The 20,059-nt window shown below is 38.6% G+C and overlaps 1 protein-coding gene across 2 annotated transcripts in view; it reads left to right on the top strand.

Moving 5' to 3' along the window:
- The window catches only part of GRID2 (glutamate ionotropic receptor delta type subunit 2), an 845,491-nt gene that overhangs the window by 501,499 nt on the left and 323,933 nt on the right, over positions 1 to 20,059 (top strand). For both annotated transcript variants that reach the window (XR_006104285.1, XM_042470711.1), the window contains exon 7: positions 10,861 to 10,980. Coding sequence is in view for 1 of the 2 variants with exons in the window: in XM_042470711.1 (XP_042326645.1) it covers positions 10,861 to 10,980 (120 nt within the window). In the remaining variant the exon portion in view is untranslated. The remainder of the gene's footprint in view (positions 1 to 10,860; positions 10,981 to 20,059) is intronic.

The following is a 20,059-nucleotide window of genomic DNA, read 5'->3' as shown; positions in this document are numbered from 1 at the left end:
AAGCAGACAGAGACACCCTTCTCTTTCTCTCTGACTCTCCGTCCATTTTTGCCACACGTATTGCTTCACTCTTTTGTCTCATCTGCACTGCAAAAATAATCTGGTTCAACATCACATTAACTGGCTTGACTCAGTGCTATGCAATTCTGGGAACTGTAAATGGTTGTGGCACCAGAGCAAAGCCAACCAACTACAGTTGCCAGAATTACATATCATTGAACCAGGGCAATGAAAGTGGTGTCAAACTGGATTATTTCTTTAGAGCAAATGCAACTTACCTCAGTCTTCTTTCCCAATCAATGATCTGTTCCTTGATATTATTGTGCTTTCTGAGCTGGTTTGTGGGTGGCAGTGGCCAAGCAGGGTGATCTTACCCATCTCAATTGGCAAATTTGGGACATGCTGGTGAAGTGCATCAATTTGTCAGTGATTTTGTTGTTGTTCACAGTTTATCATCAATTAGGCTATCATTTTGATTGCCAGATTCAGAAACACACACACACACACATACAGTTTGCATGCACACACACACACACATACAATTTGCATGTCTATAAATAAAATAAAATAAAACTTTTATTTGTATACCACTTTTCCTCCTGATCAAAGCAGTTCACACTGTGCAAGCTATGTGACACATGTCACAATACAAAGCAATACAATATAAGAACAATTACATCAGCAGTTACATCACCAATTTCTCACAATTCAATAAAAGTCTAAAACCATCTACAGAACAATTAAAAACTATCAGTTGTGGTTGGACATCCTGATCTTAATTAGGGCTACTATCTTTAAAGAGAATCAGGAGTGTATGCTATCTGAAAAAGATAAGTTTTCAATGCCTTCTTAAAGGCTTCTAATGTGGAACAGAGTCGGATCTTTTCTGGAAGTGCATTCCAATGGACAGGGGCTGTCGCCGTATAGGCTCTCTGATGAGTTGCTGCTAATTTTACCCTGGGGTATTCAAGTAGGTATTTCCCCGTTGTTCTGAGGGTGTGGGACGGATTATGTAGGGAGAGGTGCTCCCTCAAATAACTCGGGCCCAAGCCATGTAGGGCTTTATAGGTAACAACCAACACTTTGTATTGCGTCCGGAAGCTAATAGGCAGCCAGTGGAGAGATTTTAATATAGGTGTTATATGGTCCGATCTTGAAGTACCCGTGACCAATCTGGCTGCAGGATTCTGGACTAGCTGAGGCTTCCAAACCTGGTACAAAGGTAACCTCATGTAGAGCGCATTACAGAAATACAAGCGAGAGGTTACCAGTGCATCTACTACACTTTCAAGGTTCTTTTGGTCCAGACAGGGACGCAGTTGGCATATCAGCCAAAGCTGGTACCAAGCACTCCTGGCCATCGCATCCACTTGAGATGATAACTGTAGAGATGAGTCCAGGAGTACTCCCAAACTGCAAACTTTATCCTTTAGGGAAGCATAACCCCGTCAAGAATAGGTTGGCAAATTTCCCTATCTGGACTTGTGGTGCCTATCACAAGTACCTCTGTTTTCTCTGGACTCAGCCTGAGTTTGTTTTCCCTCATCCAGCCCATTACTGACTCCAGACAGGCATCCAGAGGGGAGATACCATCCTTAGTTACTGTATCAGTCGGAGACACAGAGAGATAGATCTGGGTGTCATCAGCGTACTATAATTTCAATATACATGCAAACATCTTGGGAGGATTTGAAGCAGCAGCTGAGCTTGTACCCTGGGTTTCCTTATATCAAGGGAGTGAATAATGCAGTCCATGGGCAACATGTGACCATTCCCAATTTTGTGTCCTCCCATCAAGGGGGGGGGGATGCAATAAACAGGCCAATTTGGAGCTATTGGATTTTATGGAAATTTGATGTCTTTCTGCATTGCTTTTAAGTCAAGCATCATTTGGTGAAGTACACAACTTGGTTTTTTCCTATGTCAGGGTAGCACTTCCAGAAAAATAAGCCAATACTGGTTATGTTCTACACCAGTGATTTCCAAACTCTGGTCCTCCAGGTGATTTGGGCTCCAGCTCCTAGAAGCCCCAACCACCTTTGCCAAGAATTTGGAATTCTGGGATCTGAAATCCAAAACACATGGAAAGCCAGAGTTTTGGAATCACTGTTCTACACGTTTATGGCTCAAGGCTTAATAATAATAATAATAATAATAATAATAATTTGTTTTATTTATATACTGCTATTCCAAAGATCATAGCGGTGAACAGCAAGTAAGCTAATTAGCAAGTAAGCTAATTTGCCCCCAACAGTCTGGGTACTCATTTTAGCGACCTCGGAAGGATGCAAGCCTGAGTCGAGCTTGGGCCCTTTTGCTGGTCTTCAACTTGCAACCTTGTGGTTTTGAGTGAATGGCTGCAGTACAGGCATTTAACCACTGCGCCACCATGGCTCCTTTATAAGTTATCTGCTGTTGTTGCTGCTGTTGTTGATTCCAACTTATGGCAACCCCAAAGCAACCGTATCACAAAGCTTTCTTGATAAGATTTGTGCAAAGGGGGTTTGCCTTTGTTTTTCTTTGAGGTGGAAAGAGTGTTATTTGTCCAAGGCCACCCATTGAGTTTCCATGGTGAAGTGGGGATTTGAATCCAGAGTCAAAGTCTAGTGCTCAAACCATTACACCATGTTGTCTATACAACACAAAAGTGAACTGGGCACAGTGGATTCCCTTTCCTTCCAGATAATGTTAGAGGTGTTTCTATGTCTAAACAAAGAATAGATAAAGTCCACTTTGCAACTTCTTTCTTCACTGGTCTGTATGGTTGGAAATTATCCAACATGAGCACATTCTTCATTCTGTACAACTCTTAACTATCATCCAAGTAGATTAAAATAAAACAAACTTCCATCGAGTGCCTTCATTTGGGTATTTTCTGATCTCAGTAAGAATTCCAGTGCTTTGAGTGTTTAAAATGCCTCATTTGTCTAAATAAAGTATAGCATATGGATTTGATGATATTAGAAAAAAGTCATGGTTGGTACCTTCTGATTTTATGAGGAAGCTGAGTTCACAGACATACAGAACACTTCTGTGAGACAGAAAAATAAACAGAAATCCATATTTGGTTATCATATTCAATTATACCATAAATTGCATAAATCATATTGTAACTTCAAGGGCTTCAACAGCCAAATTATAATTAACTAACTGAAAGGGATTGCACGTCAATGTCATCACTATACTATTTCAACAGACCAAAGAGAAATTAATTCAGCATATTCTGCCCTATTTCTGTTTATTTTAATGGTCCTGTGTTATATCCCTAATCTCTAATGTAACTTAACACTGTGTAAAATTATACCTTCCCATCACCAAGCGGCAATATGAATATTAAACATGGATAATCTCTTAATTTACAAACAAAGGAATCAATTTTTAAGCAGCCTGATTTATTTAGTTATTTATTAAAATGCATCATTTCTGCCCTTCATCACAGGATCTCAGAGAGATAAACAACATAAGCAATTTAAAACATTTCCAGATTAAAAATATAAATAATTGGAACAAGATAAAAACATTTTAATAAAATGACAGTTAAAACTATCCCAAAAGCAACTGTTAAAAACCACTTTAAATGCTACAACAAGTTAAAACCATGTAAGAGTATATCTGAAATCAATTAGTCACCAGAGGTTTTAATAAAAAGCCATGTTAAAGCCTGGCACCAGAAAGAAATCAACATTGGCATCACTTGGATATCCAAGGAGAAGCCAAAACACAGTCAGGGTGCCACAACTGAAAAGGCCTTCTTCCATGTGATCCCACTTTGTTTTGCCCAGTGGTGAGGCACAGAGGAATAACCTTCCTGAAGATCTCAATTCTTGGAAAGAGCCATTCCTTCAATATTGAGGTCCCATGCCATGTCATCATAAGCACCTTGAATTCAGATTGGAAGCAAATTGGTAGGAGAACAAAAGGGAAACTATCACCATGATTTGCCACTGGAAACCACACATTATATGTTGTACTTTCTAGGGAATGCAAAGGCTGTATGTTCTTTGTGTGTCAAATACTGAGGAAGAATCAGCCACAATACTAACAAGAAAAGCTCTTTTTGAACACTAGAATTTCCAGTTGCTATTGTTTATGCGGGGTAAAGTCAGGAGGCTTTCTGTGAGCTAAAAATGGAAGCAGAAACATTAAAAAACCAAAAGCCCAGAGGTAATGGTTGGAAACCAGAAAAGAGATTAGAAATTGATTATACCCACTAAGGAGACACAACAAAAGCTATGCTCAGAATAGCCAGAAAAATAGTATGTTGAAGCCTTTATTGCTGCCACCTCAATTTCCATGCACCTGGACATCTTAAGAGGCCAGTCTTATCTATCAAACAAAATTTAAGTACAGCTTAGTTTCAGAAACAAAATCCCTAAAGATAGACCCCTACACAAACACACCTCTGAAAGTAATAGATAGATATACACCGGCCCCAGTGTTCTGAAAATTTTATCCCTAATATTCTTAGCTGAAGAGCTTGTTTGGATTATGTTGCCCTTATAAATATCAATTTATTTCACATCCTCATAAAATTCTTCCAGATGTACACTGCCTTCTGGGCAAAGAGTAGAGAGAACAAGCAATAGTGTGTATCTGTAGTGTGTGTGTGTGTGTGTGTGTGTGTGTGTGTGTGTGTTAGGGAGGGAGAAAAGACCTCTCTTGGAGTAATTGTAGTGCAATGGATTAAAGGAAGTCAGCAGCCAGTCTTCCTTCAGCAGACATATGATTTACCAAGACTGAACAAATAGCAGAGGTGGAGAAATATGTGGCCTTCCAGATGTTGCTGGACTGCAGCCCCCCATCAGCACTACCCATATAACCAGTGGTGAAGGTTGATGGGAACTGAAGTCCTGCAACACATGGGCCTGTTACAGACTTCCAAAATAAAGCTGCTTTGGGTCTCTTTGGAGGTATGCTGTTTAAATGATGCATGCATCCTAAGAATCCAGAAGCTGCACCAAAGCTGCCCTCAAGTGCTTAGGAATGGAGTGTGGTTTTGGCGCAACTTCCGGACTCTTAGGACCCATGCATCATTTAAATAGCATACCTCCAAAGAGACCCCAAGCAGCTTTATTTTGGCAGTCTGTAACAAACCATGGAGGATTATCTGCTTCCTGAGATAAAGAATTTTTTGTACAGCACTGCTAGATAACCAAGAAGGAACAAACATAACAGTGCCTCCAACAGTTGTATGGCAAGTATGAGTTAGCCTTCCAAAGCAGCAGTAATATGAATGCAGAAATTTCATCTCTCAAAGCTGATGAAACTACAGTCTTGTCTCTTTAGGGAAGGAAACTTTTTTTAGTATTGGGTTGCAGATAACAGTCTGCAAACCTTTCTGTGGTTTAGTATAGCATAATAGATAAGGTTTCGGAACTAAACCACAGCCACTTACAGTCACTATCATAGTGCAGGGTGCACCTATCATTGCAGCCTTCACCCCTCAGTCTGGTGGATGTCATGTGGAATCAGAAATATATCTATGCCCCCATAATCAGATGTGAAATGATTGCATTATCTAATAAAAGGCTTATCACACAGGGGCAGTAAAGCAGAATAGTGCCAGGATAATAGTGCCTTTGGTTGGCACCTCCAACATCACTTCATCACTGTTTTAACATTATAGAATGGGAGACAGTTGTAAAAACATCTGTTTTCACTTACAGAAATAATCCGATAATGTTCTCCATTAACTCTCCTGTCATGCAGTATCACTTTTCTCCAAATTTTGGTTGGGGCGGACAGTAAGCATGATTTCAGTCGGCAAACATGTAATGTTCATTTGCTGCAACACTGCTACAGCTATATATTTTAATGCCTTAACGCCCCCCCCACTTTGCTCACTCACTAAGTTCAGATGCAAAGTCTCTGCCTTGTATAAAACATATCCCTCCATCTTTCACTCACTAAGTTTGAATACAAAGCCTCTGCCTCACGCAAACACACACTTGCACGCACGCACACAGATTCCTCTTTCACACTTCCCCAATTCCAACGCAAAACTTTTATTTCACTCATAAAAAAACACACACACACCCTCTCGCTCAGTTCTGATACAAAGCCTCTGCCCCACATACACACACACACTCAGGGAGAAAGAGGGGGGACCTATTGCACAGCTTTAAAAAGTGACTTATCTCTCCCACATCGAATTCTAATTCTTGAGCATTATTTTAACTACAATCTATCTTTTCCCAGGTAGTCTTGGGCCTCATTCACACATGCGGCATTGCTCTGTAACGAACTGGTATTTGTGTGAGAGAGGAACAGAGAGGAGTGTGTGCCTATTTGTATGTGTCTTTGAGAAAGAGATAGAGGTGGGGACTATGTGTATACCTGAATTGGTGGGAGACAACTGTCTGCAAAGTAATGTTCAATTTAGATTAGCAATGCAATCGTATATGTATCTAGCAAGAAGTAAGCCTCAACAAATTCCGAGGGGCTTATTCCTAGGTAAATGTGTAGATTGTACCCTAAGGGAGATATTCTAAAAGACCATTGGAATGCATCAGTTTCACTGTGACTTATTTTCCCAGTGATAAATATTTTAACAAATTTCATCCCTTTTATCTCCTTGAGATAAAGATGTTTATACCTTCACTCTCACACACATTTTTCCTAACCAAAGTTCTGTGAAGTTGGCTCAAGATGACCAAATGAACTTTATGGGAAGCTGGGATTTGAACATGATAACATGCACAACAGATGTGGTGATGCAAATAATTGAATTGATCACTTGGGGCAGAAATTTGTATTTTCTGGTGCCCCAGCAGTAACAGTAATGGCAAATTAGTAATGAATCACTCAGCAAGTTATCTTTCTGAATTATAGTAACAGCACCAAGTAACCTGCTGGATCATCAGAATAATGAGGGCCATAAATATTTACTTTTGAGAAGTAACATTCCTAGTTCTAGTAATTAACCAACAATTTTAATCAGACTGGTAAAATAATGGCTAGAATTCGCCTGATTACAGTACAATTACAGATTATTTATTCACAGATGGAAGCATCCACATTCGAACATATTCCAAAAAACATAAATTCCAAAAATAAAAGCTTGATTTTGCATTTTCTATAAGGAACATTTATTTATTTATTTATTTAGAGTGTTTATTCCTGCTCTTCAGCATATTTTTACTATGTCATTGTATTTAATGAGACTTGAGCATCCATAGATTTCTGTATCCCTGGAGGCTCATGGAAACAAACCCCAGTGGATACCAAGGGCCCACTGAACTTACACTGATCTAACTATGGGTTACACTAGTATAGGTAGTTTTAAGACATTACATTAGGAGATACCCAGTAGACTGGTACACAATACCTTTTTCCTAACTGTTGCATGGCACTCCCACTCTGACCCATCATCCCATACATTGATTGACTGTAGGAGTACATTCAGATACTGTCCAACCTGAATTACACAGCCACAGAAAGGAGCAGCATTTGCCATCCTTCTAGTGGGTTAACTGGAGGGCATGTGAACAAAGGTGTCTCCCTTCCCAGCTGTGTAGTACAAGCCAGATGGTGTCCAAGGAAAGGTGTCAATGCCTGGGCTCTCATTTACAGTGTGGAGGAAATGCAGCTTACATAAGAGAGCTGGGGAAAACACCAACCTTCTTCCAGCATAAGTATGCTGTTGGATTTTTAAACTCCAAAGTACTCTTATAGAAAGAAAGAAAAAAGATCAACTTTTCATTTAACATTGAAAGTTGATCTTTTTGTTTGTTTGTTTGTTTGTTTTCATCTGCATATTCTATGGCAAATCTAGGTGGACTTGTTCCTGATAAACCCTTTCACACTACAGACTTACAGCACTATATTCTGTTTTAACCAATGTCAGGATTTGAAGGGTTAAAACACAGCACACAGAGAAATGCTTGATGTGTGTGTGTGTGTGTGTGTGTGTGTTTGGCCATGAGCATTCAGCACAGTGGCAAGGCTGATCATCCACAGCTGATGCTCATTGGGCCAAGGACACTTCAATATCCAAGTGCACGTAGCCATGGATGATGAAACATGTGTCTGGATTGCACAGGAGACACATGACATGGCTACACACCTGAACTCACTGGGTTTGAGAGACCACATGGTCTGGAGACTATATAAGCTCAGGGGTTGCAAGGGTGTGGTGTGGGTTTGAAGTAGGAGTTTGGATTGGTAAGTTTTGGAGATCTAGTATTGTATTACAGCACTGTGAATAAAGAACACTTTGGGGACTTTTGTTTCTCTGGTGGTTTATCAGAAGAAGCTACAGCATCGGTTTGCTGTGTGTCCCTGGAGGTTCCTGCATTGCTGCAGTTCCTGGAAGACATCCAGTTGCTGTCATCCCAATTGGACTCTGGGAGCCACACTTTGGCTTCTTGGAAAGTTGCCAGCTCTGCTCCAAGGGTCTGATTTAACCCCAGGACTTGTTTGAGTTGCTGACAAGGGTTGTTGGACACCAGCAGTTGCGCTGACAGCAACATCCAGAGGAATCCGGGGATTGGTAATTTGGTAAGGGACTGGATCTCTCTGTCTGAGAATTCTAAATACTCTTCCCTAAAGACTGCAAGTCCCAGGATTCCATAGGATGTTGCCATGGCTGTTAAAGTGGAATCATAGCACTATAATTCTACAGTGTGAAAGGGCCCCTTGAATGCAACTGCTAAGAGAAGGGGCCAACTCAGGTGACATCCTCTTTAAATTGAATGCAAGTCCAGAAAAAAGAAGTGTAAAAGTAATGTCTATCACAGAAACATGTCTGAGCCAAAATAAAGACACACATACATCCAAAATTCTCAGGAACCATTACTAACTTCAACATTTTTTTAATCGGCATCCATCAAGATATTTTTTGCTTCTGGGGAGGAGGAGAAAAAATTATTTCCATTACTCAGGCTTCTGACAATTTTCCCATTAGTCGGTAAAGACACTTCAAAAACACGGCAAATGGGGCGGTAATATGAAATAATGGTAGTGTTAGAAAAATATCAATTTCCATTTGTAATCTATGTAAATTATTAAAGTAAGGCTGATAGCAACAATACGAGCTAAAGAAAAATGATGCCATGTTATTGCATCTAGCTGCCCCCCAGGTCTTCCCAGTCACATTTGTTTAGGTTACTGACAAAACACATGCACACACATACACACTTTCATCTGCCCTGCGGAAAAGGGAACCATGAATGCTGTTTTCCCTCGTCTCATGCATCATCTACAGATCTGACAGCTAAATTCTGATTTCAGTTTTTATTGTCAGTGATGGATGGTGATGATTTATGAAGCAGAAAAGGCAAAACTTGGTTTTTCTACTTGCCAATTCGCTTCAGGTTAGAAAAAAATATGTTTTGGTTTGTAAATGGACCAAATTTGATAGGGAAGACACTGACAGGTAATAAGAACACAATAATTTCATTTATGCAGTGTCTATCTTGAGCACCTCTACCTTTTCAAATATCCTATAGTTGTTTCTATATATTCAGAACCTTACTGAAGACTACCTTGTATGGTCCCTTTATGTATTTCACCAAAGACATTTAAAACTGTAACAACTCTGATTCAAAAGCATATGTTAGGGTCCTCTGGAAACTTTGAATCTGATTGTAGATAAGGTATTACATGCCTGGGTGTGTCAATATTTAAAAATTTAAACAAATCCACCCAACACCACCTGTGGATAGGAAAAAATATGAACACTCAACCCCCATATTATTCAGTGAGTAGCAACAAATACATGTCAATGTCAGTATGTCCCACCATTGTGCCACCATTGAATAATATGGGGTGTGAGCATGGGGCATATTCACTTGCTATACAGGGGAATTATTTGTTCATGCCTGTTATTCCTGATCAGCTCTCTCATATGTTGCTGTAGAACAATGGTAAGAATCATGTGGTCTTCCAGATGTGGGATGAATTGCAGCTTGAAAGACAAAGTGACTTCAAGAATGAACCTTTACTCCATTCATCTTTCTCTCTCTCTAACACACACTAATCTTCACTTCCCAATGTAGTTTATAAAATTAAAAACCCATCCAGCTATGGAAGAAGACAGGAGCACACTCTTCACCCAGTAGCAAAAATTGTCCCTCTCCCTCTTTGTGTATGAGCATCCAAAAACACATGTGTTATCTAGCTGTAAATACCCTCCAATACTTGGAGTCTTTCACAGGGAAACTAGATTACACAGCAGTAAGATCTGTTTTATTGTAGCAGTAGAAAGATAAGAAATGAAGCTTTTATACTCCCAGTTCCAATCCAGCTGCAAGATTTAGACCAAGTCTCAAGAGTTGCTGCATTTGAGTATCCCTTAGCTGCCCTCCTACTCCAGAAGTCTGATATCTGCCTCTAAGTGATATAGTAACTCTGTATGATTCATCTAATGAATAAATGTGATACCCCAAGCTACATTTTAATTAATTAAAATCAATCTTTTTATATAAAATAACCTCACAGTATACATTCTCTTAGCATGCACATCAAGTTTTAAGATTCTATATTTCATCATTTTAGAGTTGTGGCAGAGACAGACTGATACATGCTCTCCTCTTATTTTAGATTATATTGACCAGAGCAAAGGTGCTAAACTGTCTTGTTTGCAGTGTGGATTGCTTTCATCTATCAGGCTTAGCCGTTATTAACCCTACCATGATCTCAGCTCATACTTTACCAATGAGTTACAATTATCATAACTAGTTTTTAATTTCTTAAAGATGACTTCTAATGTATGTTTCTGTTTCATTGGTTTTATAAGTTAAAGATTATGTGCTGTTTCAAACTTCATAAGATTGGCAATGACTGTGAATATATTATTTGCTTAAATGAATGCATAGCTGTGTCTCAATTGTGTGTCTCATATTTTGCCCATGTATCCAGGGTGGAGTGAATGGCCTGACTGGAGAACTAGAGTTTGCAGAAAATGGTGGGAATCCAAATGTTCTTTTTGAAATCCTGGGGACCAACTATGGTGAAGAATTGAGCAGAGGTATCCGCAAGGTAAGACTATATCTTCTAAGAATCTAGTCATTCTTTTCTTTTCTTTCTTTTCCCATGTTTAGTAAGAAGGAATATGCTGGCAACAATTGTACAAAACTGATGAACCCATATGACTTGACGAGTGTTTAAAGTGTACTTTAAAGACATATTGGCTTTTAAATTGTGTTTTTTTGAGGACTTTGATTAGAGAGCCCAATTTTGATGGAAAGTCATGTGTTTCACCTTAAGCAGGGATGAGCAACATGCAGCCATGCTTTAGAAGACAAGAAACAAATGTTAGAAGGAGAATGAGAGTAGCTAAGAGAGAAGGGAAATTAATCTTGAAGGACTGTTGCCCTCACAAAAGGCCTGGGTTTTTCCCCATCTTGAAACAAACTGGTGAGATGAATTTGAAGGGCCTTCAGCACACTAATCAAAAACCTCAGGGAGCTTCCACATCTCCCTTAGCAGCATATATACTATCTGACAGGTAGCTTCTGCACAGTGAAGGAAAGGCTGTCATTCCAAAACAACATTTTCAGTATAGTATAAGTTTAAATGAATATGGAGAGACATATGTGGTGAATTGAGACCTGATTGTTCCACTTTATATATTCCTATTGTTAGTTTTGAATAAAAAGTTGGCTGAAATACTGAACTGCTCTTCTTTGCTGTGGAAGAGGATGCAATCCCTATTCTTTCCTTGTTTTTTCTGCTTCTGGTTCCAATTTTTCTGTTAAAAGAACACATCTACTCTATGAACTGAGGCATACCTCTGTACAGAATGGAAGTTCAATTTATGATTGATTTAAATGACTTTTTAAAAATGTTTGCTTTTTTCATCACTAGACCTGCTTTGATCTAGGGGAAGGGATGTCTTAAACCTAGTAGTTTATTTTTTCCCCAGTTTTTCCTGTTACACTGAAAAAGGCAAAATATACCTTAAAGTTAGTTAAAATGGTGTGAAAGATTACAGAGGAAAATCTCCTGTTGTGATGATATTCATGTTTTATTCTTTAGGTGTTCTTTTTTTCTTTTTCTGGACAGCAGGTGTAGACACCCATTACCACCCATGTCAAAGGAAAAAGAATGATTACAAGGATTCTTGTATGGGTTCCCCCCCCCCTTTTTTTTTTTTTTGGATCTATCCCTATCCACCAAGCCAAAGCTAATAATAGTCCTACCTGAAAGTTATTATTATAAGCAGTAGGATTTCTTGACATGATGTACAGGGCAACACTATCATCTTTCATTCAAAGAGGTCACACAACCTGTTTTTATTTTTATTTTATTTTATTTTATTGCAGTACATAGAAATAGGAAAATGGCCTGTGGTGATACAAATTCAATAGAACTCTGTTGTACACCATTAATCTATTTTCATGCCATGGCAAAAGTTGTGGTCAAAGAAAAATAGGCAGAGGTCCCTACAAGTCTTGAAATTCCTTGCATCCCTGTAGGTCCAACACCTTTAAAAATATTTTTGGCCATGTGTTTCAGCAATTTTTACTTTCAGCTGTTCAAGAAGAAAATGTTCTGGCTTATGTTCTCTGACCAAGTGAAGAGGGAAAAAGTCAGGTTTCTGTATTTCTTTGTTGCATTATAATTATTATTGATTTAAATAATAATTGTTTCACATGTTGTCCAGAAGTTATACATAAAGCATGAACATGTCATGATGGACTTTTACTCTCTCTATTGCTAGAGATGTTATATTTTTATATTTCAGTTGAAAAACATGAGTGGAAGACTGTTGTTGAACTCACATCCTGCTTGTGGGTTCCTCATCAGCAACTGTTTGGAGGCTGTCTGAACAAATTTGCAGACTGAAAACATATTTGGTCTGAACTATTATTGCTCTTCTTGCAAGTAATTGACTCTTATTGGCTGGCATCCTGTTATGGATGTATGCATGTACAAATTTTCTTCATATGTGCACACATCCTTTTAGGGGCTCTGCAGGGATTGATATTGTCTTCCTCTCTCCACAGTGCCCAAATCTTTCCCCAAAACTTAGTGAACAACCCCTGAAGTCCCCTGCACAGCCATCCCATGCTTTGTGCAGAAGTGGACAGGATCACCAAAGTATCTGGCTATGTCACTGCAGTGAGATGTAAAATGATAACATCAGTGCTGAGATTTGCTGGAGTTCACTGGAAGTTTCAGTGCTGCTGTAATTTTGCGTATCGCTATAGGGTTGTAGATTACCTGTTCCCTATACAGTACAAAATGGTTGAACAGGGAGCTTCAGAGTATATTCAGTAAAAAATAATAATAATGGGTGGGGGGGTATGGCTTAGCCTAGCATAGGCTGCATGCAGACATATTGTGCAGTGTTGAGATATATGCAATATGTGACCACAGTGAGTAACTCACACAGCTTGTGAATAATTAACACTTTCTTTTTCTGAAATGTGGTTTGCCAATTCTCTTGTAATGTGCAGAACATAAATCACAATGTGAGAAAAATATATTTGTGATTTTCAAGTTTAGCACATGAATATGGGGGAAAGAAGTGTGACTTATCCATGCTCCCGTTTGAGGTTTTTGGAGAAATCCCAAAGCAATCCTATGCTTTGCAGTTTGCTAAGACTATGACTAGGGATAGTAGAACTGATGGGTAATTTTTTAAAGTAACCTTATTTATCAAATTTTAAAACATTGCATCAAACAAAAACAACAGCAACCACTTCCCTCGTTGCCTCATTCAGAAATTAATATTACAACAAAGGCAAAAGAAGGAAAAGAATGATGTAAAACTGTTCTTGTTCATACCTCCCACTTTCATATAAATTATAAGATTATAATAATTTGTCCAAGATACAAATATATTCCTCTAATGTCTGTGTTTTCATCAGCATATTGAATAAAAGTGAATCAACTTAAATAAAATGTTTTAATTTTTCCTTTCCTCCATAAAATATGAGATCTCCCCCCCCTCCAAATGAGCATAACCCATATATTTTTATACCAGATAGACAAATGTGTCATTTTAAATTTAACATGTATGCTGACAGAGTTTACATTGTCAGATATGAATTAGGGACTTCCTACAAACTGGATGTGAATCCAATAAATTATATATGAAGATCCAAGTTAAAGCAAAGTCCCCTGTTTTGCTCTTGTACTGTAAAACATGGACTGATAATCATCAGTGATTTATGCTGTCACTCAGAATGGGTTTTCTGATCTTTAGTAATCAGAAGCCAAGATTCAGTAGGCTAGTTCTATGAACAGAATTGCTTCCTTTAACTATAGCACACTGCAGACTCTAAAACCTGCTTTGAACTGCTGGAAAAACATTTGGGCAACAAAAGTACTGCAGGGGATTGGTATAGGGAAAAGAAGAAGGAGAATATTCTATCATATTGGTGATTGGGTGCTAGTATGCTTTTGTTATTTTTGTTCATGTATCACAGATAATTACCACAGAGAAATAAGAATTGTTTGGCATCGTTAGATAACAGTAAAACTGCTGGATAAATATCTGTTGCTTCCATGATGTCAAAAATCACATTCCAGATGTTGCAATTCACTTTTTAGTCACATCAGAAGTACCATCCTATCAATTGCTGTAGCCCTTTCCACATCTATATTGAATTATAAGAGTAAAAAAAAAAAAAAGAGCCAAACTATTGCTGGAAGAAAACTTTTTTTTTAAATTAAAGGACAAAGATGCTGTTTTTTTTTTCTTTTCAACTAAACTAAAAAGAGCAAGTTAGAACTTTCTGAAGTACTAATAACAATATCCTTCCATTTGACAGTTGGCCCTTGGAGGCTAGTAGAGAATATATTTTTCTACATTTCTTTGGATTTAATTTTCATTAAAGGTTTAGCACAATCTTAAGTTGCAATCTTAAGTAGGGATGTTGTCCCAATGAATACAGTCGACTTACTTTCAAATAAGAATGCATAAGATTTTACTGTCCATTCCTTTACCAACGAATGATGAAGAAACGTTTTTTGAAAGTATGGCTATAATTTTATTTTGAAAATATTTTATTCTATACAAATGTTTCAATGCTAGTTATTTTGATATAGATTGATAGACAGACACATACATATGCACAAAACTGTTGCAAAGCAAAAGGGAATTAAAGTACCCATCCTACAGTGCTATTGCTTTTAAAAGATGAGTTTCTGGATTGTTTGTGCTCCTTTTTTTTACTGCTCAATAAAAGAAACATTAGTACTTTGTTGGAGAAATATGCCCTGAGAGTATTTAATTGAGCTAACTAATCCCAGAAGGTTCTTCTAACAGATGATACAGAGACCTGAGTACAAAAATTAATTATTAGACAACATAATTTACATATGTCTAATGAATGAACCAGCATGGTGTAGTGGTTTGAGTGTTGGACTATGACTCCAGAGACCAGGATCTGAGTCCCCACTCAGCCATGGAAACCCACTAGGTGACCTTTGGCAAGTCACACATTCTCATTGCCAGAAAACCCCATGATAGGGTGGCTGTACATTGTAAATGACTGGAAGGCACACATCAATGACAACAATGAATGGAATAAGGAATATACTGGAAGTGTCTGGATGTAAAAATGAGTCCAAAGTAGTATTTAAAATATGACAGTTGAGCTAGTAGATTTTCACTTATTTGTTTAACTTATCCTCCGAATTGCAAGGGGAAAAAGAAATTATCATTACCCAGGAAAGCAACCAGTACAATTCATTGATTCAAGCCATGAGCAGAAGACCACAGAAAACATTTAGGGTTATGTGTACTTCACTTTAATTTGTCCTTCCATGATTTTTCAATGTTTGCCTGAACTTCCGAACTAACTTGTTGAAAAATATGATGGATTGGTTCCAGCTTTAATCATATTCAGAACCGACAATGAAATCAGACTTAAGTTAGTCCTAACTGACTTAAATTCATAGAATCATAGAATCATAGAGTTGGAAGAGACCACAAGGACCATCCATCCCTGCCATGCAGGAAATCTCAATCAAAGCATCCCTGACAGATGGCCATCCAGCCTCTGTTTAAAGACCTCCAAAGAAGGCGACTCCACCACACTCCAAGGGAGTGTGTTCCACTGTCAAACAGCCCTTACTGTCAGGAAGTTCCTCCTAATGTTGAGGTGCAATCTCTTTTCCTGTGGCTTGTTCTGGGTCCTGGTCTGTGGAACAGCAGAAAACAAGCTTGCTCCCTTCTCACTATGACATCCCTTCAAATACTTAAACAGGGCTATCATATCACCTCTTAACCTTCTCTTCTCCAGGCTAAACATCCCAAGTTCCCTAAGTTGTTCCTCATAGGGCATGGTTTCCAGACCCTTCTCCTTTGGACACGCTCCAGTTTCTCCATATCTTTTTTTAATTGTGGTGCTCAGAATTGGACACAGTATTCCAGGTGGGGCCTGACCAAAGCAGAATCTATTGATATTTAATTATAAATAGAACTAAATCTGGAATGAAACTTCTGGCTTGATATTGGAATAATATGTATGTTCACTTAATGGCACAAGCAAACATACATATTTACATTTGAAGCTAAAGCCAATGACTGCTAAGTAAATATCTGTAGATAGGTGCTGAGCCTTGATCTATATTTAACATTAAAGTTTGACTAAGGCTGTCAGAGGGATGCAGTGGCTCAAGTGGTTAAGACCCTGACTCTGTTGATTGCAAGATCGGCAGGTTGGCAGTTTGAGGCCCGGGTGCTGAATGATGGGATGAGCTCCTGTCACTGGTCCCAGCTTCTGCCAACCTAGCAGTTCAAAAGCATGCAAATGCAAGTAGATAAATAGGTACCACTTATCAGTGGGAAGGTAACAGCATTCAGTGCAGTCATGCTGGCCACATGAGCACCAGAGCAGTCCTTAGACAACACTAGCTCTTCGCCCCCTACAATCACTTGCGACTAGACATTTATGTCAAGGGACTACCTTTACTGTTACCTTTAAGGCTGTCAGAGTAATTATTCTGTTTGAGATTATTAATACAGTAATTGATTTTTTATTTTTCAGAAGCAGTGTATATTCTATTGATCAATGTTCGATAAATATTGTCATGCATATTAGGGAAGCTGTTGCCATATTAATAGAGCATATCATTGCACAGTTCATATAATCATATACTTAAACCAGGCAGACATCTAAAAGATATATAGGTGTGTGTGTGTGTGTGTGTGTGTGTGTGTGTGTATATATATATATATATATTACATCGTTTTTATGTGTTGGAAAGTGCCAGCAGAGAATTGTCTCAAAGTAGATAACAGAACAGTCTATTGCTCTAGTTTAGGTGTTGATAAATTGTATTACAAAGGTATTGTCATGTATCTTAGTGCCTTGTTTGTTGATCCAACAACATAGATAAGTAGGTTACTATTATCTCTGTTTTATATTTAGGGAGTTATACAGAACCAATCCTTGGTTCAGATTAGAGCTTCATTTCCCAGAGTGTTTAGTAAACTAAATTTTCTTTAGTACTATCTGGTGATAATGGTGCACATCATGACAAAACTTTTTTTCAAATATCAGCAGCTTACTTAGACATTCCTTCACCTGATGGATTAAAGGTATATGGTTTGTTGCAGAGTTAAATGTATTTCCATGCTGAGTTTCCTTCTTCTCTCTAAAAGGTGCAGGATGGCTTATTCTGTGCTGTTGGGATGGCATTATGTTGTCCCTTTCTCCTCCTAAATTCCACATTACTTTCAAAAGAAACAATTACACATCCCCATACAACATGCAATGAGCTTCTGCCTAGGAACAAGGCAAGGAAAACCTACTATACTGAAGCTAGAGACTACAAGAATTATTATTTTTTGTTTCTTTTTCATATAGTGTTAAATATAATCTTGAATAAAATGGAGAGCTAAGTCACATGTCCATTTAGGAGGAACAAAGGGGAAATGCAGTGGATAGAATTTTAGGGAATTTTGGTCTGGATAAATAATCTTGACATTTCTCTAACACATCCTGAGATTGGAACATAATGCCAGAGAAACAAGTGATCACGTACACTTTGGGACCTGCCATCCTCTACTATCATACTAACCAGGCTTCCCACAGGTAGCAGATGGCTTCTACACAATATGCTGCCTATGGCAGGTACTTGGAAAGCAACAAGCTAACTGTTGCCAGATCATGGTTTTGTCTGTGCCAAATGGCTTTTGGGTGATTCAACATGATCTGCTGAGGGATTCTGACTTGGCTTTTTGCTATGTAATAGTGAGAGTTTATGCAGTAGTGAACATTTGAATGGAAAATGCCATAGTGTGTTGACATCTGTTGGTTGGCATTTGACATTTGGGTTGGTATGTGTTTTTTTGACATTTGCTTTTTGGAGTGATGTGCTTCCCTCCATGCTGCTGAAATACAAACTATTACACCTCTAAAATAACAAGTCTAACAAGCCCACCGACAAAGGAACAAGAAAAACAAAGCGGTTGACCCCCAGGAGTAACCCCTTTGTGTTTTACTGGCACTGCAGAAAATAAAATAAGAAAAAGAGCAAAACAAATGTAACAGGAGAAATAAAATGCACTCCTGTTTATTTCAGCATTTACTCTTGTAAAATAGATGAAGCACTGATGTCTCCAAGCTGTACTGCTCCATATTTTACAGCTTCTCTTTTCTTGTACTTATTGTTTATTATTTACTTCAAAAACACTCATCACTATGAGAGATGGGACTTATGTGGAAGTGAAGTTTATAGATTCCAGGGATGCTAGGTTTCTCAATGCATAGTGTGATCGAGAAATTTGGTCATTCTGGCCATGTTCCCTAATTGGGTGGAGGATTGTAATTGCATTCAGCAAGACACATGCCTATCTCACTGCAAAACTTCCTGTATGGGAATATGGGAAAAGAATGACAGTGCATACATGCTTGTTTCCCTTCCATACTTCGAAACTCCTGAAAGGGGCTTATTTCAGTGTAGAACATATGTCACTTTTCTAGCAATAAAGATTTGTCTGTTCTTGTATGTATTCTTTCAATCATTTTCTGGGAAAAAAAACCCCAATGATTTGGTCAAGGCCACTTTGGAAGCTACAAATTGAGGTATTTTCTTTTTCCAACCACCACCACCACCACCTAGACCTAAAATGTGGCTAGACAGTGTTTTATAGAGGTGCCTGGAATAAGCAGGAAGACAATTCAAGTAAGATGTGGCATTATAAGTACTGTATAGGACCCTGGCTACTGTAAGAGAGTAGTTAGCCTATATGACATAGTTTGGTGTTCCTTGTAAAACTGATCATTCCTTTTGAACATTTTTCATGAGATGGGGTAATAGTGATACTAAGAGCAGAAAAGCCCAAGCAATCCTAATATAAGTGTGGGGCGCAGCAAACTCATGCTGCGGCCTCTGGAAAGAGCAAAAAGAAGCCCTGAAAAGAGGCTTATTTTTGTATCCTGGAAGGGGTGCGATAGGCATGCTCACACATCATGATGTGCGCAGTGCCGTTTAGGTGCTGCACATGATGAGCATCATCATGGTGTGTACCATGTAGATGGGTGTGTTCCAATATGGTGCCCAAGCAGTGCAGTGAGGGCTCAGAGTGTCTGGACACTCAGCCCTCACCGCGCCTACAGGCCGGCACAAAGTGCTGATCCTAAGTCCAGAGTTGGCAGAGTTGAAAAATGGATTGATATTTTTACTGCTTCTCACATGCAAGTAACTTCATTGTGTTGCTGTTGTTGTTGTGTACCTTCAAGTAATTTCTGACTTATGGCAAGCCAAAGGTGAACCTATCATGGGGGGTTTCGGGAATGAGAGTGTGTGACTGGCCATAGGTCACCCAATGGCTTTTCATGGTTCAGTGAGGATTCAAACCCTGATCTCACTACACCACACTGGCTCAAACCCTTTATGCTATTTTATTTTAATTCCCTAGTTTACGTTTGAATGATATTTCTTCTTGACTCCAACCCAAAATGAACAACACTCAGTAATCTCAATTCATATTTAAACAGGCAAGCTTTTTTTGTCCTTGCTATGTGCTGTTTATATTCCTCTATCATTGTCTAAATATTTACTTAGTAAGAACATCCATGAATAATCATACTAAAGGTCTGTCAAGTCCAGCATTATGTTCATAGAGTGGCCCCTGTGGGACCCCACTACTGAT

This window comes from Sceloporus undulatus, chromosome 5, assembly GCF_019175285.1.
Source record: "Sceloporus undulatus isolate JIND9_A2432 ecotype Alabama chromosome 5, SceUnd_v1.1, whole genome shotgun sequence".
NCBI classification, from domain to species: Eukaryota; Metazoa; Chordata; class Lepidosauria; order Squamata; family Phrynosomatidae; genus Sceloporus; species Sceloporus undulatus.
Note: the sequence above shows the minus strand (reverse complement) of the source record. Positions and strands in the feature narration are given on the sequence as shown.